Source organism: Sturnira hondurensis, unplaced genomic scaffold, assembly GCF_014824575.4.
Source record: "Sturnira hondurensis isolate 20B ecotype Veracruz unplaced genomic scaffold, ASM1482457v3 Scaffold0005279, whole genome shotgun sequence".
Lineage (NCBI taxonomy): Eukaryota > Metazoa > Chordata > Mammalia > Chiroptera > Phyllostomidae > Sturnira > Sturnira hondurensis.
In genome coordinates this window covers 1669742-1693891 of record NW_028077910.1, presented here as the reverse complement: position 1 = coordinate 1693891, position 24150 = coordinate 1669742, and the positions used below count along the sequence as shown (strand labels likewise).

General features: G+C 37.5%; 1 protein-coding gene across 6 annotated transcripts in view; it reads right to left on the bottom strand.

Annotated features, from left to right (window-relative positions):
- TBL1XR1 (TBL1X/Y related 1) overlaps positions 1 to 24150 on the bottom strand; it is a 154086-nt gene that overhangs the window by 28972 nt on the left and 100964 nt on the right. For 5 of the 6 annotated variants that reach the window (XM_037046498.1, XM_037046497.1, XM_037046500.1 and 2 more), the window contains 2 exons: positions 11434 to 11536; positions 1198 to 1343 (listed from right to left, as the gene is read on the bottom strand). In XM_037046498.1, coding sequence (XP_036902393.1) covers positions 1198 to 1343; positions 11434 to 11491 — 204 coding nt within the window. In that variant the 5' untranslated portion in view covers positions 11492 to 11536. The remainder of the gene's footprint in view (positions 1 to 1197; positions 1344 to 11433; positions 11537 to 24150) is intronic. The other variant, XM_037046501.1, reaches the window with a different exon arrangement.

Genomic DNA, 24150 nt, shown 5'->3' with positions numbered 1-24150 from the left:
AACGAACAGGCAGTAGTGACAATCTGCAGTGGTGTGACAGGTGCTCTGAATTGCAGAAACATACCACACCTTTTTAAGTTGCTGATTATAATGGAGTATTTGAGGGATAGGTGAAAGCATTTTAAATATTTAACTCAAAAATATTAAAACCAACACAGATACATTGTGGAGCACTACACTGAACCTACAGAAAGTTTTTCAGATAAAACGAGACTTCATCTCTGGCCACTGGTGGAAACTGTTTATCACACTCTGCAAAGGATACTTCTGGGAGTTAAGTGCTAAGACAGTGAGGACACATTTCATTTAATATTACTGGGTTTTTCGGTTACAGAGATGAGAAAGCATGGCTAATAAAATCAATTTTAGTATACTCTGTAATCACTGTAATAAATACTGATATGGAAACCATGGGTGCTTCAGTTTTATAAACATATATAAAAATAGCTGTCAACGTATTTTTTCACAGTATGTATTTGTGAAAGGGAAGCAGGACATGCTAATCTCTGAAATGAAAATAAGGTCAAAGCTACACATATCATTAATCCTGACCACGTGAAAATTTCCAGCTTGACCAGGGTGTGTGAACCTTTTCTGTAAAAGTCCAGACAGTTAGTATCTGAGGCTCCGCAGGCCGTGAGTTTTGTCACCACTACTCAGCTCTGCCACAGTGACACAGAGCCAGCCAGACAATTGTGTCAGTGAATGAGCATGAACATGTGTGTTCCAATCAAATTTCACAAAACCAAGCAGCAGTCAGGATTTGGTTCATGGCACATAGCTGGCCGACTCCTGAGTTAAACTACCAATATATGGACATTAAGTACGCAATAGTATCAAGAACTAGCTTTAATTGTGAATTGCCTTCCAAATCAGGTATAACCAAATAAAATCTGAGATTTTCTGATTTTTCAGACCACCAGTTATGGGCTTAGCATTCCACAGCACCATGCTGTTGTTTCAAAGAGAACTGCTTCTTACTGTTTACTTATAAAACCATTTAAAGTGAAATAAGCCACAGCTAACAACCCTTACGCTTGGCAGCCAACGTACTCTGCCTGTGGGACCCACATTAAGAACAACGCCCTTCCTTGTATCATCTCAGAGAAGCTGAAGTCAGATAATGAAGGAGCAGACAAGGTAACAGATTAAAGAGTACATTTAGGAGTAAGAATATTTGAAATAAGTATTCCTTACCTCATTAATACTAACTTCCGCCTCTACATACTGCAGACCTTTCTGGATTATAGAAATCAACGCAGCGGGCGGGACAAGGGCTCCGTTTATGTTGGACTGACTAATATGGCTTTCTATGCCAAAGGTAAATGCTGAGTGAGAAAACCCTAAGAGCGAAAGAAAAGGTGTAACAAGTTATTCTCCTAGTGGCAACATGCTATAAGATACCAATGAAAAACCTCTGTAATCTTTCAAAATCACACTCCACCCATTTGAAATCCCAGACTGTTAGAGCTAAGGTCAAATACATGTTTTTAAACAAAAGAAAATATTAAAATCCAACCATGTTAGTCTTTATCTATTTTCTTTTGCAATTTAATTATATAATGTCCTGTTTTACATTTCTAGTACATATAAAATTGAGCAGTGGCATATCATTTCCCTCAACAAATAGTGTCAATCTTTAAACTTGGAAAAAAGCATTTGGAAATCATGTGACTCAACTGCTTCACAAGATAATTTAGCCCAAGATAAATTAAGTGACATTTAATATTTTTCTAGTATATTTAAATCTCTGCACACAAATTGCCCAATGCCTTATAAATTCAATCTTTTGCAGGTTTTTAAAAACTACTTGGGAAATAAAAAGCAAACTAGAACTAATTTAAGAAATAAAAATTGAAATTTAATAATGAAAAATAACTTTGCTCCAAAAAATTACTAATTCTTTTCCACTTAGTAATAAACCACCTAAATAAAAACTTTAGAAAATGAGACAGCAAGTGAAAATCCATTCTGTGTCCATTATCAATTCTTTAATTTTTATTTGAAATACTTAAAACCAAAACACTTATATAACAAAAATCTCTTTATGTTAGCCTTGCTTTTTACGCAAGTCAAGTTCGAAGTGAAAAGTAAAATTCTAGTAAACTGACAGACCCAAGGTATGTATCATAGTCGATTTTCTTCATGGTTCTTTCCTTCTTTGGAATACCCAACCACTCCATTCCTGTAACTACCCACAGTGAGCCGTGAAAAGGTGTTAAATACCTTTATGACTTTCATTATAATCTCATGATTTTGCCAACAGACAAGATCACTATCAAACATACAAATGGGGGACAAACCCCATCATTCTGCACACTGTCCTTATGAGGAAACCAACAACTACTTGAGTATGAGTAGGTTTCAGATCACCGGGGTAGAAAGCTGAGAATAAAGACTAGGGGAGATGGGGAGAAAGGGTAAGAGATGTGGCCCTGAAATCTGTAAGCAGTGAGGTAGGAAATTGTGTTTCCAATTACATATCCCTCTCTCAAAGAATTCTGCAATAAATCGTGACTAGGGAAAACAAAACTAAACAGCCAAGTGGCTTAGAATTTAAGATATTAAGATTTAAGTAAGATTTCAAGATAAACAATATCATTTATTAAGGGTCTTCACCATGTATGCATATATACTTGGATTATTTTATAATCTAAATTAGTTAATGGGAAAATAACCATTAAGAGAATAAGGATTCATTCAGAAACCAGAGCCATAACTACTATACTCAACTGTTCCTACTAAACAGTTAAAAATGGTAAAAAATAAAGCTGAGGCAGAGTGAGCTACTGTTTACTAAGAGTAAACAAAAAATGGCACCACTGTTCTGTTTCAGCTTAAGGTGGATGTCAGGAATGCACGAAACATTAAGATACCTTATCAGCAAGGTTTTGAAAGTGTTTTGATTTTCATGACCTTTATAAATTATAGCAAAGCCCATGATTTCTCCACTCTCTAATTCATGAATCAACTTAAAAAATTAAAATTATTACATGTAAACCCTGCTTAATTAGATGATACAGCCCAAACCCATGTCCAAGAATACCCTAAGAGTTGCACATGGATATTCAAAAGGTTTCATTTTTCGGCTGGAGCATTACATATATCCTCAATTTGTTAGATAAAGACAGAAGCTATCACCAAGTGCTTACATCTACCAAGTTATTGCACATGGGCTTAGAATGTTCTTAAATAGTAAGAAAACAACCCTGAAGAGGTCATTAGCATTGTTTTGGCACTTCTCATTAATGTTTACACTAAAGAAGGTTCACACTTACACACTCTCCATAAATAAATGTCGGATTCAACTATCATCTTTTTATTTCTAGTAATAGCACTACATGGCAGCTTAAAATCATTATGGTCAAAATTATTTTCTTTTTTCTTCCCTGCTTAAATTTTTTTCTTTAGAAATTCCTGACTTTACAATTTCTGACTTTGCTTCCTCACACCTGAGAGTCATCCTCACTCCGCCTCCATTGCGGACATCTCACCCAACTCTATTAATGCCCTCTCTTTGGTCTCCGCCACCTGTGCTCCTGCTTTGCCAGAACCTGGAGTCTGGTCCCACGACCCTGTGTCCTGGACTATTTACTGCCATCAGTTCCTTTCCAGTCGTCCCCAGCTCAGCACATCTGCCACGTTTCAGCTAGAATCCTACTTGTGAAAAACAAAAAACAATTCCTCTCGCTCCTTACTTGGGCACTTGCAATGACCCCTTCGGCCTCATACTACAGACCCAACTCCTAAGTACACAACTTTTACTTTTGTAATCTGACCCTACTTATCTGCCCAGGTTCACCCCCACCCCCAAACTTCTTCCCCTTGCACATTTAACTCAAGTGACTAACACTGCACACCTCTGGGCCTTCTGTGTCCCTATGCTCTCTTCTCCTAACTGGATGGGGGTGAAGTCCTTCCTTTTACTGCCCCAGGCGGATCATTTTCTCCTGCGCTCATCACTTAAGTTTGGATGGCACTTACCACAATGTGTGTCTATGGTTGTGTGAATGTGCGTACTAGGCTGCCTGAGGGGAGGATTTATGTCTAGTAATCTTCTAATTCTAGAAGAATAGAATATAACCTAACTTACCCAGTGTTCAATAAATATGTGTTAAATCAGAATGCAATTCTATAACGTGTCTTGAAACATCAAAAAATCTATGAATCCAGAAAAAACATGACTTAGATATTCTTGGAAAAACAAAACTAAAACTTAAATCAGGGTTATGCTAGAAAATGTTTTCATTTATCTGTAAATATGTATGTAGAAAATATTTTTTTCAGGGATACCTTTTGACTTAAAAGGTAGAAGACAAAGAGGTCAACCTAAATCTTTGAAACACTGAAATCTGGCCTCATTGCCTAAAATAGTATCCCTTCTTTTCAGGGGTGAGAGCAAATCTCATATATATAATACCTCTATAACCAAGTCCTCCACACATTCGTGAGGGTGATTAAGGTTTGGGAGGTAGGAAAGAGAATCCAGAGAGGAAAGAAGCTGAAAACCATGGATTTCAGTATACCGTAATTCAGTGATAAAGACAAACATGGCAGAAATGTGCGTGGTTACTTAGGACCATGCACCATCCCACGTGAGAAGAGAGACCACACAACAACCGTTTTCTGAATGTTGCTTGTTTCAGAGTGTTCTCCCTTTGGGATGATAGGGACTATGTTCTTAAAGGGGCACTCGTCCTCAGTCAGCCCCTGAGGGTTTCACGAACATAAAAATCAGCCTTAATCCTCATGGTTACGGTATAGGGCGTCTCAACAAGAAAATAAAGGCAAAGCTTAAGTACTATGACAACACAGTGCCAGAGACTGGAAGGAGAATCTGACCCACTCGAGGTCCTATTTAAGGTTCATGTAAAAAAAAAAAAAAAAAAACCCTAAAAAATCATGTTGCTGCTAACATCATCCCACACACCTTGCCCCCCAAATCCATTTCCAACTCTGTTCTATAGACCCAGATTTCTGTTTAGTCGAAAAGTTCCACCATCATAGTCAATGATATTGTAATAATTATGTATGGTACCAGATGGGTACTAGACTTATTGGGGGGATTGCTTCATACATCATATAAATGATTAATCACTACGCTCTACACCTGAAAACTAATACAAATTGTCAACTGTAAGTGAAAAGTAAACAAAATAAATAAAATAAATAAACCTAGAATTGCAAAATGATCCATTAACTTCTCTCATAGGTATACTGTCAAAGAAAAATAAAAGCACATTTGAACAACAATAACAAAAAGTTCCACAACTAAATGCTCAAAAGGTTTAGAAAAAGTAAAAAGAAGAGGGAAAATACTATAAGAGATCTTTGATGTTGAAGAGTTAGATCCAACACTTAGAGGAAAAAAATGTAAAGAAAAAATATTAAAATACCAAAACCCAATGCAATTGTTAATGTTTTTCTTTTTTATTTTACATATTGGTTTTTTCCCAGCAAAATAAAATACACTGGCCATACAATTTTGTGCCCTAATTTTGCTCTTAAAAATATAGACAACTATAAAAATTTCATGTAAATTTTCTTTAAAAATGTATTATAATATTCAACCAACAAATGTACTCAGCTAGTAAATTATTCACTCCACAGCCGGACATGTGGGCTTTTCTAATGTTCACTATTTAAAAACAACCTTATCTCAGATACCTATGTGTGTAGGTTTTGGTCAGTTATAATTTATCCCCAGGATAAATTTATAAATTTATAAATTATAAATTTATAAATTATAAATTTATAATTTATAATTTATCCTTAGGCTGGATTCCCTCAAAAGTTTAAAGAGACATAAGCATTTTAAAAGGAGTTTTTGTGATTACCAAGTTGCTTTCCCACCAAACTGTGCAAATTTGCATGGCATCAGCAAGTTATATGTTTCCTTACACCCTCACTATGCTGGCTCTTCCTAAGAAAAGAAAAAGATCACTATTAAGATTGAACAAGTTCTGCTTGGTAACTATTTAAAGAACCTTTGTTGTTTTTTAAGAACAACAAATGTCAGTAGGAATGAGTAACTGCAATTTCCTCTATCAGCAAAAAGTTGTCATACAGGTGAGAGAAAAAGGAGAACTGATTTGAGAGTGTAAATGTATGGTAATGACCAGCATTTATAACTGCTTGCTGTGCACTGTTAACTGTGTTTGCAACAACTACATGTCAAATCAATGCTGATTCATACTTTATTTGATTATAAAGCAAAACACTGTGTACGTACACTTGTTCTTCTGTAGCTGATCATCCTAACTCATACAGATTAAAAGAAAGACTAAGGGTGGACATTCCAGATTCTGAGCTCGCCTCACCCTGGTTCTTGGCTAGGGACACACTACTGATAGCCAGATTAACCTGACTTCATCCTGTCTACTGTTAGTTTGTTTATAAATGGCACCAGCAGAAGAATATATGCGAAGGAATGTTTACCTAGCCCTGTTACCTTTATCTGAGTCCAGAGAAACTACAATTATTTGCTGACATTTTACTAGCCACTGTAGCAGTTAGTATAAAACCATTAAATTAAAAAGACGAATGAATGGGCCCTGGCTGGTGTGGCTCAGTGAATTAAGCACTGGCCTGCGAACCAAAAGGTCACTGAGTCCATTCCTAGTCAGGGCACATGCCGGGGTTGTGGGCCAGGCAAGAGGCAACCACAAACTGGGGTTTCACTCACTCACTCTCTCTCCCTCCCCCTGTCTAAAAAAGTAAATAAATACTTTTTAAAAAAATGAATGAGTGGGTTTTGGTGTTTTAAGTTAGAATCTTTAATGTTATACATAAACATTCGGGTTACTTTGTGCCTATCATGATCACATTTATATTAAGTGTGTATGTATGGGTCGCTGTATTTGATGGTGATCTTATGAACAAATAGAACGTGGGAAGTAAGCATTATCTCAGAGAAAGTGGTATGGTGAAAGACCTGTATTTGGGAAATTATCACCACTTTGAAAAAAGGTTAGAAAACAGAGGAGGGTGGGGTACAGGAGACCAGATGCTCTTTACTGAACCAAACCTTTTAAGACTACATATATCATTACCTTCTCACAAATAGAGGCTATATGCTGAGATGAACTTCAATTCTAAAAACATGAGGACTTTTAAAAATAACACTATTCAGAATCACAATCTGGAAAGTCAGTAATAATATTGTTTTTGCATTTTCAAGTTAGTCTTCGATCATAAAATGCAAAATACAACTGTCTCATAACATCCAACATTCAAGTACATTATAAATAAACATGCAATAGATGACAGTTAAATCTACACTCAAGAATTCTCCCCCAGACCAAATATACAATTCAGGCAAAATGAAATTATGTACTACACAAAGGAACAAGACAAATGAATGCCACAAAGTTCACAACTAACTGCCAGGAACAACTTCTCTAGAAAAAACAAAACAAAACAAACTAAAACTGTGAATAACTACAGGAGAGTCCAAGGAAAATGGGAAAACTCAAAGGTGGGATGGGAGGATTAAAAATGCCCAAACCAGCCCAGCTTTTCAACTGCTATCAGGTTCAGTTATATAGATACAATTTAGCATGTACCGCTTAGTACTTACTCTGCATATGGTTACTAGATATGAGTTATTAGGCCAATCAAATTATTAATGTCCTTGGGTAAGCGCTAATTAAAGGGAGCATAATGAATCAAGTCAATCATCACTGACAGGACTGTGTGTCAAATACATTCAATTTTCAAAAGAGGGAAAAAAAACTAACTTTATTCCCTAGGATATATTTGTTGAATATGGAAGGACGTCCAGTTCATAAAAGAACAAAATGGCGATGACCAAAGTAATTTGCTTACGGTGCACTTTCTAGAGATAAAATTGAGGGGGGGTGGGGGGGGAGTCACAACCCTTAATAGAAACATCCTACAATAAACACACTTTTCTCTTAGTTTTAATGAATAGGGGAGGGTGGCTATTTCATTTGAAACCAAGTATCACAATATTATCAATCCCTTTTTAACAAGCAACAAAGTTTATGGATTTGGAAACTGAAGATCTGAGAAAATTAAGTAATTTGAAGGGAAACAGGATTTTTAACAGACTACCATATTCCAGGGCTGATAACATTTATAATAGAACGATCACCACAAAGAGTATTTAAGATGAAAACAAGTCAAGTGATTCTATCCCCTCTGGAGATGGACACCATCTGGTCCGATCAACATTAAACACTGTTTGCAGAGAACAAATACCCAACAGTCTTACTGAAAACACTGCTTCTAAATCATACATTTATCAAAACAGAACCAAACGTTCATACGGTGGTTTTTCGAATTTCTGACTAAGAGCTTTTACATAATGAGACAAGCAAGGAGGAAACTTTGTCTCCCTTTGTATAAGTCTTTAGGCCCAGCTCTTTCATGGTTCTGCAGAGACACTTCGGCATCATGATTTCTTCCTATCTCTTCTTCTGATTCAGTACTACTTCATGGGGAAAACAGCAATATTAAGATTCTAGTTTCTCCTATTTTGTTTTAACTTTCTTAAGAAAAATATTTATGGCCTAAAAGAGTAATTTACATCACATTTCTTAGACACTTAATGATTAATTCTCAATAAGTATTCCTTGTAAAATATGGTGATAAATTCACAGAATCCCAAAAGAAGGGATTTCTGGACTACGTGATTCCAAGATTGAACCATCTGCAAAAATGGCAATTTTTATGTACAAATGGAAATCAGAACCAAGAAAGGACCTTTGAAATAGTGGTGAGTGCTGAGATGGGTTAGAATCTGAGCTCTTCCGGAAACCTGTCCCTAGTTGACAGGTCATAAATTTCTTAAACTCTTTTCCACCTCCTTTCTCTATAAGTAATTTCAAAAGAAATGTCTGATGAAGCCTCTTATGATAGAAACATGTCTCATCATTCCTGCAAAAGCTTACCTACAAAGACAAATACGCCCCTTTTATTGGCAGCTCCCCCTTTAGGAGATATTCTCACACTCCAAATCTCAATGTGCACATTTCATGCTTTCTACTTTCCCTCAAATAGTTATTAGATACTTTTCTTTCAAGATTCTGTGAACATGCTACATATCTGATGTCAAAGTCTAATTGTCCTACAACTAATATAGATCATTGGCTTTCAAACTTCATGGTGCCTAAGAATCACCCGGGGCACTTGTGAAATGTGCATTCCTGAGCCCAGTCACTGTGCTCCAGGTGATTCTGACTCAGGTGATCAAAGGGTCAAAGTTTGGAATTCTGGTGTAGGTGATTCTTAAATCATGGCAGGCTGCAACTCAGAAGAACTGCCATTAAGTCAACATGTCACCAGCTGAGTCTCATTTCCCCTATAAATCATAATGTAAATGGTTAAACTTCACGAAGGGACCGACTGGCATTCACAGTTTTAGAGTTGTGACTGTACGTCATCCTTTATCACCAGTGCACTGCTGTGTAAAGTATGAAACTTTCCAAAGAATGCACAAAGAATAATAATGCAGTGAACAATTTTAAAGAACTTAGGACAAATATCAGTCTACAATAGAAAAAATTTTTTGAAAATATAATTATTGCTCTATTTTTCCTGCAATGTAAGACACCTCAAAACTTTGATTTTAGAAGAGTTTCTCTGAGAACATAACCAACATTAAGGAGACTTTTGGTAACATTTAATCACTTGGTACTCTTTCAGAAATTAACATTTTACTGCCTCCTTTACTTGCTGTATTCTCTTGTACCAACATAAAACATTGATCTGCAGACTCCTGTCTGGAAACAAGACCTGGGTGTCCATCATCACCTCTGACTTCACCTGGCCCTATTTCACCTCAGCACAGGCTTGAACCACAGGATGCTGCTGAGCTATTCAACTGTTTCTGATCTCCAGAAATAGCAGTTTTATATGGTTCAACCTAAATAAACTGCCTTTATAATACATCTACAAGCCATTACAATAGCTTGCCCATCCACTGATCATTCATAATGTATTTTGCTTTCATGTCCAAGGCCTAAAAACTCTGGCTTAAATAGTGGTCAGAATTCTAAGGCAGAAAAAAGTCTGTTTAAGCCTAACAAATCCTTTCCATTTTGTCCAAAAGTACTACGTAACAATATCTAAACATGTGCACATATGTTATATATTTGTAACAATCACAAGGTTTCTACTTTACTAATCATTTGATCTTATTCAAAATAGCCAATGGATGTCCTCTTTGGAAATGCCTTGAATATCAGTTTACCAGTTGAAAATGAAAACAAAACAAGATCTATTAATTTCAGAGCTTCCTAGTAAGTCATTCTGCATTGGTTGGTTATATTCAATTCTTCTCTCTTTTCTCCTCCCTGCCTTTGCTGGACACATTTTCCCAGCTGTTCCAGGTCAGAGAAGAGCAGTGAGGCTTGAAAACAGAAAATCTCTACCAGAGTTTTGGAAAAGCTCAGGACGGGAGTGCAGGTGGGAACACCTCAACTGGCACCGGATCTGAGCTCTAAGCTCATGTTTCCATTCCCTAAGGAAGGGCGACTAGCTGGACCCTGTAAGAACAATAACTGGAGTTTCAAAACCAAAATTACGAATTCGATGCCCTACTCTATTTCTTCTCTCTTCCCTTACATACAACTACCAAAATTCTATTTTTATACCACACACCTCACCTTACTACTAAAACATTCCAATAAATTTAAGCTACAATTTCTAAAATTCGACAACTCCAGCATGGTATTTCCAAAGCACTAAATAATTCTATCTCATGTTAACAACCTGCACTTACCATTGCTGTAAACCTTTTCTACCATCCTATGCCCTACGAAACCCAAGTCTGGCCTCTCATACTGTTTTGTTTTGCTTAATCCATCTCACATTTTCCTTGTAGTTTTTTCCTTTTCTTTTATGATAACACTTCTGTCTAGAAAACTTGGATGATCTCTCATTTATTCAATATTTTTAACAATGACTTTCAGTAATTTGTATTTATTAATTATCCCCCAATGAAGACATCAGTAAGAATTCAGGTCATGGATACACATAATCAACTTGGATAATACTTATAAAAACATTCTGAAAAAATATGGTTAATTTAGCTTTTGAAATGCTAACTATAATTAGGACTAACATTTAGCTAAGGATTCTGAATATACAATATTAAGCTGATGGTATCTGAGAGTTTATGTTCCTGTGTACAATAATCTCCTTTCAGAACAAATCATAAAAATGACCTTTGAACGGTGAAACCCAAACCATCATTTCCAAGTGTTTCCCTGCAATGATTCCAACATATTTGAAAGAGTCAGAGAGTTACACCATGCAGTAACACATAGCTTCAAAATGGCAGTCCAGACATTTAAGGAAACATACAAAGTTCAACAGTTTGGACTGGTACAAATTTCAAATGCATAAAAGGTTATTTTGAGAATATTAAAATAATTTGAGGCCTATTTACTTTACGAAAGTACTCACCTGACTCTTGCAAGTATCTATATACCAAGAAGTTGACCTCATCACTGCTTATACTCATCTTTATTCCCACTTAAACCATGAGGTCACAACACAGGATATAACCCTAAAAATAAAACAAAGTTAATTAAGTATTTTCTCAATATAATATTTTAAACAAAATGTAAACAATGTTGTAAAAAACCATTTGATTTTATTCAAGAAGGAAAAAAAATTCTATATTGCCTAATAATAAACCCTACAAATAAAGTTACTCCCAACAGTAATTGGTTACATAACCCAAACATGGCTGGGTCTATTCTTCTGCAAGATAACATATAAACAAAAGTGATTCAAAACTTATAAAAAGGCTTTAGCATCACACTTGAATGATTAAATCAAACAGCATAAAAAGTTGGTCCTTTTTCTCTTTAACTATAAAAACAGTAAATTTTAAGAATCAAAATATTATTTGTTTAGGAAAGACTGATTTTAGACCACTGGCTAAGAGGGGAGGAAGGTGAGCCTGTTTGTGTCTACACAATTTCGTGAGGTTTGAAGTCTCTACATACTGAACACCTGATCTGTGATGTGCAAGTTTTCAAAAGCTCTAAGTATGGAAGGTGGAGAGGCTGAAATACAATTCTGACACTCAGATGATATTGTCTTACCGGATATATCCTTAAACCTTGACCTGGGAGGAAGGGAAACAGTAAACTAAGGCATAACAAACATGTCTAACTATACTGACCCATTCTCCTGTCACAGAGGGATTTAAAGCAGTTGTCAGCAAACTTTCTGTTTGGGGCCGGAGAGCGAATGTGTTAAGACTTTGCCAACCTCGGAGCCTCCGTCACTACCACTCAGCTCTCTGACTGCAGCAAACAACCAGTAAACAAATGAGCATGACTGTGTTCCAATAAAACATTATGTAGGGACACTGAAATTAGAATGCTACATGCATTTGTTATGTCACTTTTTATTTCCAAGCACTTGAAAAACAATTAAAAAAAAAAACATGCTTAGGTCTAGCCTAATGAAAGACCATGCCCACAGACTACAGTTTCTTGGTTCCTTGTTTACAAAAGATGTCTTAACATGTCATACAAAAGGGGACCTAACATTATGGGTCTGTGCTGACTGTTCTGCCACCTCATGCATCCCTTATGATGGAGAGTTCACAGTACACATTAAAATCACAAATTAACAGCCCTGACCACCACTGGTATGGCTCGGTTGTGTATCCTGCAAAGCAAAAGGTCACAAGGTTCAATTCCCAATCAGGGCACATGCCCAGGATGAGGGTTCAGTCCTGCTTGGGGTGCACAGAAGCGAGGGGTGTTTCTCTCCCTCTCTTTTTCCTTCCCTTTTTCCACTCTCTAAAGACAAACAAAATCTTTTTTAAAAAGTCACAAATTAACAAGCACTTGAGCAGGCTACTATGTGACAGGAACAGCTGCTCCCCTAAATCGTGGAAAGAGTGGTGACTAAGCACTCATCAAGCTCGTGTCTCAGAAAGGAAAGAGAAACAAGGAATTGCAATGATTTTCCAATGGACACACAAAGAGGGAACCCTAACCGAATTTAGTGTCTGGGAACACATCTTAGGGAAAGTGTCACTGGTGTTTAGACCTGAAGGACAGGGGCAAAATGAGAACATGAAAGTTTGGGGGAGGAAGGCAGGGAATGGCAACAACTCAGTGAGCAGCAACAGTCAACAAAAGGGCGGGGTGAGGAGAAAGTAACCAACCATGAAGTAAGGCTTGAAACCCAGACAAAAAGTGTGTTCTAAGGGGCCTTGAAAGCACGACCTAGAAAAAACCAATGGACTGACAAGGTTTAAGCAGCATAGGTGAACAACCTGATTTACATTTTTAAAAGACTCTGGATCAAATAGGAAGAACAGACTGGATGGACACTGGACCTGAAAAGAGGAGCAAAGAGTTAGGAGGGAGTTGCGGAAATCTAGCAGCAGACTGAAAAACCTGGACTGTACCACTGGAGGTGGAGAGAAGTGCAGGGATTCCAAAGATATTCAGGAAGTGGACTCAAGGGTGGTTGGACACAGGGAGGAAAAGGGAAGACTCAAAGTTCTTTTAGGACATCTGGATGGCTAGTATTTCCAGCTACTGAGATGAGAAACCATGGAGGAAGGGCTACTGAGATGAGAAACCATGGAGGAAGAGTAGCAACTATCTTGATGTAAAGAAAAAAGCACCTCTTCCCAAAAATATTACCTCAAAGAGTACAGTTCATCACCCAAATGCTCAACATACAGTATCCCCCTGATCCATGAGGACATTCCAAGAACATCAGTGCCTGAAACCACAGACAGTACTAAATGTTGCATAGACCATACAGTATGATTGTTCCTATGTATAAATACCTATGATAAAGTTTAGTTTATCAATTAGGCACGGTAAGAGATTACCGACAATAACTACTAATAAAATTTAATGTTTATGACAATGTGCTATATTGTTATCTCTCATTCCAAGAGATCCCTTGCTGAAATGTTTGTACAGACTCAATGCTTCCTAACACGTTACTTTCAATCAAACACGTTCCTGCTCATGTCTTCCACTCAGAGTTAGTATGTTTTCTGCCTTTTTTCAATGAATATAACTAAATTTATTGTGATCATTTCACAATGTGTGTGTACATACACACGCACACACATCTTGAGTCATTATGTCGTATACCTGAAACTAACATAATGTTGTATGTTAATTATATCTCAATAAGCTTGGGGAAAACCCACTTACAGTTGTACTAGAAGACATAAAATAAAGGTTCAAGTTTTTAAGTAAGAAGAAAATGAATTACCTGACATACTACATAGCAAAATAATTTCCTCCCCCATTGGTTTAATATTTTAATCTAGATTAAAACTTACAAACTACTTTAGTGGTTCCATAATCAGGTAGAACATGGTTTATTTTGTTCACTTTTTATTGAATATACTGGGGTGACATTGGTTAATAAAATTATACAGGCTTCAGGTGTACAATTCTCTAAAATACATCATCTGTCTATTGTATTCTGCTCACCACCCCATGTCAAGCCCCTTCCATCACCATTTAGTCCCCCCAATCCCCTCTTCTACCTCCTTCAACCCCTTTTCTTCTGGTGACCACCAAACTACTGTCTGTGTCTAAATTTGGGGTGTTTTTTTTTGCCTCATCCCTTCACTTTTTTCATCCAGCCCCCCAACCACCCTCCCATCTGACAGGCATCAGTCTGTTCTCTATCAGACTATTTCTATTTTGTTTGTTAGTTTATTTTGTTCATTCCACATGAGTGAGATTATATGTTTTTTTTCTCTCTGACTGGCCTATTTCACTTAGCCATAATATTCGCCAGGTCCATCCATGCTGTCACAAAAGGTATGATTTCCTTCTTTTTTAAGACCAAGTATTGCTCTATTGTGTAAGTGTACCACATCTTTTTTATCCACTCAACTGCTGACTGACACTTGGACCGCTTTCAAATCTTAGCTATTGTAAATAATGCTGTTATGAACACAGGAGTGCATATAATCTTTCAAATGGATGTTCTGGGTTTTTTTCAGCTATATTTCCAGAAGTGGAACTGCTGGGTTACTTAAGGCACTTCTGCCTTTAATTTTCTGAGGTATCTCCATCCTGCTTCCCCCAGTGGCTCCACCAGTCTGCATTCCCACCAGCTGTGCACGAGCTTTCCCTCCTGGCTAAATCTTGTTGTTTGAGTTCATGACAATAGCCATTATCACAGGTTGTGAGGTGATACCTCATTGTGGTTTTAATTTGCATTTCTCTGATGGTTAGTGATGTTGAGCATCGTTTCCAATGTTTTTTGGTCATCTATATGTTCTCTTTGGAGAAGTGTCTATTCAGCTCCTTTGTCCATTTTTTAATTGGATTGTTTGGTTTTTGGTGTGGATTTTTGTAAGTTGTTTATAATTTTTGGATATTAACCCTTTTATCAGAGGTATCACTCCCATTCAGTGGGTGTACTTTTCATTTTGTTGATGTTTTCCTTTGCTCTAAAACTTTTTTAGTTTGATGTAGTCCTATTTGTCTATTTTTTCTTTTGTTTCCCTTGCTCAAGGCAATATATCAGAAAAAATATTGCCATGAGAAATACCCCAGACTGTTTTCTTCTAGGATTTTTATGGTTTCAAGTCTAACATTTACTTCTTTAATCCATTTTGAGTTCATTCTCGTGTGTGGTGTAAGAAGGTGTTCTAGTCTCCTTTATTTGCTTAACTAAGCACTGACCACATACTGTGGCCATAACTTTTGCAATGTGAGACAGAACAGCAAAACTAGCATGAATTTTTTTTCAAATCTCCTTTACAGAGTCTTAAAGAGAAGCGACAGTCTAATGAGAGATCTTAGCAACCTCAGCATGTTTTTTTCTTTGCTTATTACCTTAACAACGTTCACCTTTCACTTAAAGGAAGCGCTTTACAACCTCCCATTGGCATTCCCGAACTGCCGGCTGCTGTCTGGGGTGATTATGAAGTAAAATAAGGGTCGCTTGAAAACAAGCACAGCTGTAGTGTGACAGTGGGTCTGATAGCCAAGATGGCTACTAAAATGACTGACGGGCAGGTGGCACACACAGTGTGGAGACGTGAACAAAGGGAGTGACGGCCCAGGCAGGACAGACCCAGATGGCATGAGATTTCATCACGCTACTCAGGATGGCATGCACTTTAAAACTTGTCAATTGTTCACTTCTGGCACTTTCCATTTAACATTTATTGGTAGAGCAGCTTGACCGTGGCTAACTCAAAGCATGGCAAGTGCAACCCTGAGTAATGGGGGAGTGCTGTACTCACATCACCTGGGGGGAATGGACCAACCCACACACACGCAGGGCAGATGCACTTGTGAAGTGAGGCAGTGACCAGGGGAAAGTTAACACAACAACTGTCATGTAATACATAAATAAAGGTTATGGGGAGGAAACATACTACAGCACTTTTTCTGACCAATTTGTTTTATTCACGCAGTGAGTACTTTCAGCACTTCCCATGCTCCAATGTGCCAGGTACTCTGACAGATGCTAGAGCTACAGCTAAACAAAGTAGACCAGGGCTAGACCTTGTGACTTTACAGGTTGTTGGAGAGAGAGACAACAATTAATTCCAACTCAGATAAGAAAAATTACATAAAATTATGAGAGCACACACCCTGAGTCTGAGTGTTCAGGCAGGCAAAGTATGTAAAATGTAAGTGACCTACATACAAGGTTTCTGTAATAGGCACAGCTGAAGGAGCTAACATTCCTTTTAATCCAAAATACCTGAAGTATAGGACATTGCCTTTGCTTCCATCTGTAGGCACACTGCTTTCTCACTGACTTGCACATTAAAGAAAGCGAGGTGAAAGAATGTGCACATTTACTGAGCGAATGCTCTATGCTATGGATGGAGCTAGGTCCTATTAACACTCAGTTTCCTCTTCAGTGTCGTATTCCTCACTTTAAGGTAAGAGCACTGATATTAGAATAGCATTTCTATACACAGATCTGTGTATGCAGAAATGTTATTCAAATACTAAACCGACCGTCCTCAGTGTAGGGAAAAATGAAAACCAGTATGGAACATGTAATGTAGAATGATGTAATGACTATAAAGAATGAAAATCCTCAGCACTGGAGGGTCCTTAAGGAGTTGCTAATTCCAAGTGGTAGCCTACCGTGCCGGGGCTCCATGCTGTAGCACTGCACAGCTCACACTGCCCATGATGCGGACAGCACTCCACGGCCAGCCGGTCTCCGCAGTCACAGACCACTGCTAAACAACAGCTGCTAAACCCGCACAGAACCATGTAACAACACTATTAGGTGTGTTGGGGGTGAGTTCTCAACCTGCTGGGAAGCTAAGTCACAGTTCAGCTCCTGCCCTGCAACCCACAGAGCTATCACAGAAATCTCTGTCAAATTGTCTTATTAAAACCAAGACACACAGTGAAAATACCAAATTATCATAACTAACAAAAAGAAAACAACGAAGTAGGTGTATGTGGAGGGGAACTCAGATACGAGGAAAGAGATTAAATCAATCTATCCGTCAGTGAAGTCACGGTGTTTACTGTCACGTTGTGGGCTGCAGAGAATTCCTATGTTGAGCACTTACTTCCAGTACCCCAGAATGTGTCTTTATTTGGAGACAGGATCTTTAAAGATCCTGTCTTTAAAGAGGTGACTAAGTTAAAATAAGGCCAGTAGAGTGGATCTTTAATGATGTGAACACAACCCAATAGGACTGGTGTCCTTGTAAGAGGAGGCAGAGACATCAGGATAGACGTGCACTGAGAGGCCATGTGAGGACACAGTGAAAAGGTGGCCACCTGCAAGTCATGGAAAGAGGCCTCAAAAGAAATCACACCTGCTGGCACCTTGATTCTGACCTTCCAACTTCCAGAACTGTAAGAAAATAAATTTCTGTTGTTTAAGCCATCTAATCTGTGATAATTGGCTATGGCAACCCTGGCAAACTGATACACACCTACCTTATACCACAAATTCTTAAAAGCTTTCCATTTGTTCATTCATTAGAGATCTTTAAAATTATTAAGTTCACAATTGCTAGGATCTGCCTTTCTGAGAATTTGCCTCGTCCTATCTTTAGGAACCAGTCCTGTGATTACCAAAGACCATGAGATTAGCAGAATACATTAACATTTCAAAATTTTCTGCTCCCCACTGGCCCCTTCATCTCATATGCCCCTCCCATGAATCATTCTCAGGAACAGCAGCAAAAAGTGTATTACTCTTAATTTTCCAAATTAAAAATAATAATTCGAATTCTACCAATGTTAGGTAATAACACTTTGGTGTGTATAAAATACAAGGTACAACGAAGGAAGGTATACTTTAAGACTAAGCTTTAAGTCTTTGGCGACACGGCTTAAACTGTGCATCGAGTACATTCTCAATTGCTAAGCCAAATCTTATGAGGTTTCACAAAATTTTACTAAATGAAATCACGTTTACTAAATTAATTTTGTAAACTATAAAGTTACAACATCAGGATTTAGAAACAATCTGATATCCCCAAGAAGAAACACTAAACTAAATGAAACATAGTTCAGCTTATTTTTTATATAATTCTAATCAAACTAAAAGCAAAAACCAGAATCAATTTGGCTGATTTCTTAAAGCATTAATAATAAACAATGGTGTATTTACTTCTGTGTTATTAGCTGATTTACCTGTCAGACATTTTAAGGATATCTCTTCATGGCTGCCTGTAACATTAAGTCCAAAGAGAAGCCAAGTGTATTTCCTTACAACAAGCAAAAGTGCTACCACCATTTATAACACTAGGATAAGTGCTGAGTCTAAACTGTATTTTTAAAGACCCAATCTCATTAGATACTTTTTTATTCACACTACAAAAAAGTAGACAATATCCTTTAAAAATAAATCAGTAAGTTTAAATTTTATTTATTTTTATTTTTATAGAGAGGGGAAGGGAAGGAGAGAGGGAGAGAAACATCAATGTGTGGTTGCCTCTTGTACACCCCCTACTGGGCACCTGGCCCACAACCCAGGCATTTGCCCTAACTGGGAATCGAACCAGCAACCCTTTGGTTTGCAGGCCCGCTCTCAATCCACTGAGCTACACCAGCCAGGGCTAAATCAGTAAGTTTTTTAAGAGGCTATCTTTAATAATTTGAATATCATGTCCCAGTAAAAAATCTATTAACATTCCCCTCCCCGATCCCCAACCCCAAGAGAAATAAAGCAGCTTTATATAAAAAGGTGGACAAGACAGTTTGCAAAGGTAAATGAGCAGACACTGGCACTGGTTTTACCTTCCAAGTCTGGCCCATGATCATCTTTAGGATAGTTTTCTTAAGAGTGTGCCTGGCAATGTGTACATGTTCTATTAAAGGTAGTTTACTATTCTTTTTTTTAAATAGTTATGGCCAATTTTTGTGCCGTGAGAATTTCTTCTTTTGGTTATTGTTGCTTCTTGTTTTGTTATCAGATTAATGGTCACCAAAAATCCAACGTTCATAAATCTTAAGAATTTAAAGCATGATTATAATGCATTCTAATCCGGAGCTTTCAGACATAAATTAAAGACAACACGACAGATGATTTCTCTCCCTTCTAAACAGCAATGGTCCAAGTAAGTAAACATCTCTAGGGCATTACGTACGAATCTCACAGGTCAACAGAGAGTACCAGGTCATATCGTGATTTGAAATAAAGCATTTGTAATGGGTTTACTCACAAAAGTGCATTCAAAGATTTTAAAAACTATCAGAGCTCAGATGGATGTCTCCCAGAATTAGGGGAAGGAAAAACAAATGAGCCCACCTCATTAAGAAAAGTTTAAGTACTTTAAGGTATGATGCTTGTAAGGGCCAACTATTACTTACAAACACTGACATATAAAGACAGAGAAATAGTATGCCAACTCATTCATTCATCAGTAACAGACTTCTGAGGACAATCCATTGTTTCAACTGTGACCAAGGGATTTGCACATTACGGCCTGGGTGTCAAATCCAGCCCATCACCTACTTTTGTACAGCTCACCATACCTTGTGACTTTTACAAAACAAAAAAATGGTGTTTACAGAACATCTGCCACTGATTTGACGCCAGGGAGCACTAATTTTGACTCTCAGGCAAACAATTTTCAGTCTCAGCAAAACTCTCAAGACCGAGAACAGCTAACTAGCAACCAATCCAAATCACAGCTGATGTGAGTTCAACTGACATTAGCTGGAGCGCTATGTCTTTTTATACCCAAAAGGCCTGAGGAGCTGCCTTCTGTGATCCCTTTAAAAGATAAGCCTACAGGATTCAACAGATATGTGCTGAAAGATCAAATAAAATTATAGTCAAGATATACTGACAGAGGAATGAAGGAGGACAAAAAAATTATAACACTAGGGAAACAGAGAGGTCATATTTCTGGTATATTTTTTCAATTATTAAACAGAAATGAGTCATAAGACTTAAAGCAAACAATTATCAGTGTGGGAAGGAAATATCTAGAAACTAAAGTTAGGCATGAAAATAAAAATCAAGATCTAGCACCTTCCTACTCGAAAGAAAACCTCTGAGTTTGTTTGAATGGGAACAAATATAAGAAAAGTAACAAAATTTTTCAATTAAAACAAACTTAATCCAGCTTTGGTACAGAATGGAGAATATGGAAGCCTGAAACAGCTAAAACTTTAAAAGGACAATTACGTCAATGGATGGGAATTTTGCTTAACATTGAGAAATTACAAGCAAAATAAAGAGAAAAAGGTACTGAATGTAACAAATGCGTAGAGTTATAACCTTTTTCTTTTGATTCCTCAAAAGAAAAGATAAAACTAAGCAGACAGAATTAAAACTACTGAGCCCCAGTGAATCCAAACGAGCGCCCACAGACTGATGACACATATTTGGGAAACCCTTCGCAGGAAGGGGAGAAGTAACGTGTGCAGAGGCTGGCTCTGCTGGCAGAAACGTGTGACTAACACAGCTCAAGTGTCCAATGACGGGGAAAAACTGCAGAGATCGACATTCATCCCCCCAATGGGCAATCTATCGATGCTGTTCAAATCGGGTGAAGACAATTTCAACCAAGTTTAATACTCAGATAACGGACTGATACATCCATGTGTACATGGCAAACACACGCATGCACACACACACACAAACTATTGGAATATCTGAAGGACAAAGGCAAAAAGCAAATAGAGTAGAAATTGATGGCAGATGTGAACTGAAGTAGGCTTTCAAGTTTACTTCATTTAAAAGGGGAAAAATCCACCACAGGTCAATTTACTATCCTATTTAGATTTTGTTTAAAAAACACACAAACTAAAACACAGGTAGGAACAAATCAAGTACATCACTCCATAATCACACTGAGGTTCTGTTTCCTTCCTAAATAGTCTATAACCTGAGTGGGTTGGATCAACCACAAAGACAGATTTTCAGCAATATCTTATTAAAAGATAGTTCTTTTCATTTCATAGTAAATACATATCGCTGCTAACAATGTTCCAAGTGCTCAAAAGTAAAAACCAGATTTATTATCTTTATCAAGCCCATAGCAAAGACTGATCACCTTTTTATTTAGTACAGAAATTAGGTCTCAAAGTGAGGCCTGTAGACCCATGGGGTTCTCAAGATTTCTTAAAGGGTGAGATCAAAATTATTTTTGTAATGTTATTAAGACATTACCTGCCTTTTTCATGGAAGTGACATTTACGATGATATTATAAAGTGGGTAAAATCAAGACAGGAAGAACACCTTACTCTCTTAGTAGTCACTGTATTTATTCTTCACTACCATGCACTCAAAAAAATTAGCCCACAGAAATTCTTCACTGAAGAATTTCCTTGATGCAAGAAAAAAGAAAGAAAAATGCTTACTTTATTAATGTCTTAATCCTCAAATACACATACTTTAGTATCCTATGTAACGAAACGTTCAGTACACATAAAAGCACTTTGTTGCCCACTGAAATGAGTCTCAAAGAAAAGCACTGTGCTACGAGCTGAACTGGCTACTTTTTTCACGGAATGCCACTTTTCCTCAGATGAACAGCTGACAGAGTAGGGTTTTTCAGACTGAGAATTCTGCAGGCCTTTTCTTGCAAATAAAGTGAAACCATCACTTTAAAGAAATTAACTAATAGTATGTGTTGGCAAGGATAAAACTTAAGCTTTTAAGAGTACTAATTTTTAGTGCTTGGAAATTTTATCAGCCATCATGAGCTTGATTGAGAGCCTCCCAAACTGTATTCTAATGAGATCAATGTTGATATTAATGAGTCTGATTTTTTTATATTATATAATGCACATATGGAAGGCCTGCATAACCCAGTGAACAAATACGTTCCCACTGACCAGTACAAAATTATGTATGAGAAACCATTCATTCAAAGTGCAAGAGAGACCAATGGATTTTAATGGATAGAATATAAAATGTTGACTGACACAATTTCACATCTTGCATTAGAACTAATCCTCAAGAAACTATCCACTTGTTGAAATTTGGTGCAGTATCAAAGAACATCATCCAAATTTATTGAAAAAATATGCAGTTTGATTTGACATATTTACAATTAGTTATCTGTGCAAGGCCAGTTTCCATATAGTTTGACAACACTAAGGTATCTCCACATGTGACTGCAGAAGCACATGTGAGGACACAGCTGTCTTCTATTAAGCCAGAGATTAATAGAGATTTGAAAAATAGCTGTTTTTCATAAAATGTATTAGGGATGGGTATACTGTAATGTTAAAATGTGTTAGCAATATAAAGTTTAAGTTTAACATTATGATAAAGCAAATATCAGTAGCTATAACCCACATAAACGAACGTTCTTTGGAGTCATCATTACATTAAGAATGTAATGAGGTACTAAAACCAAAATGTTTGAGACCTGAGAGTCTAAAAAATTTATTTCATCTCGGCAATATTGGTGCTAACCTTTCTGGCGAAGTTCAAGAGTGTCCCTCTTAAACCACACTACTGTTCAGACTGCAACATGACCTAAATCTTTAATTTGACTTCTATTGTATTAATGTTGGAATACACGTTAGGTGTTCAGTAAATTTACACCTAACAGACAAAAAAATAGTACTTAAAAGATCTAACATCCGCATGAAGAAGTTCTAGTTTTGGAGAAACATATGGAGTCTACCAACTAAAAGTCGGAGTGAAATTTACAAACTTTCTGAGACTGTGCCTCCATAAATAGACTTCTAGATAATCCCGCTTGACTCGGTAATTTCACTGAGATTTACTTTATCATTTAATGAACAACATTTACTGAGTGCTAACATGCCTGGCACCGTTCCAGTTCCCGAACACTATAGTAACACGGAACCCCACTAGTACAGAGAGTGATGCTTTGAATAGGCGTCAGCAGCAATCTTCAGACTGCGTGCCATCCCCACCAAATCCCAAAGCTGCAGAGAAGGCGTGGAGGCCGTGCCACAGAGCACACCACCACATCACACGTCCTCCTCTCACGGTGCAGCCCACAGTGTCTGCAGGTCCGCCCAGCCTCCCCACCTGCGTTAACTGGTAAGGTTCCAAAGGGCTGCACTCTCTTTCCCACCAACTGAAACATGAAGCTGGTGTCTAATGGCATTTTTAATGCCAAAGAGAAGGCACTGAAAACTACATACAATGGCAGCCACCTTGATCACATACATGAAAAGAAAGAATGCAGGACTTGAGCACCACAAAATCCAGTCCGCACATATTCACTTTGTTCGCTACATGAGCAACAAATCTGAAATTCTTTATAGCCAGACTCCCAGGTTACGCCTGGTACAAATTCCATACATGCCCCTTTACATGCTGAGGACTCAACAGAACAGAGGAGATGCAGGGAGTGGAGGACATCTAGGGAATAGAAGCGCATCTGTGTTTAATAATGGCAACTAACTGTTCCACGGTAATTTTGCTACTCCTACCCGTATCAGTAATTGTTGTGGATATGTTAGAGGAAACTCAAAATGGGGCTTCTCTTCCTTTTCAAATCTTTGTATATAAGCTATTATTTGTCAGGTGGAGAAGCCTAGGCAGAATCGCTGAGTAAATGCAGCTCTTGCTAGGATTTCCGACTATCTCTTCTCCAGACTCTTACAGAGTCAATCAATATCAACATCACTAAACATGAAACAGCAGGATGGTTTATGCCTCATGGTATGGTGCAAAAGGGGAAAAAAGACAACTTCATCGTGAAACCTAAGTGAATTTAATCAAGCCTC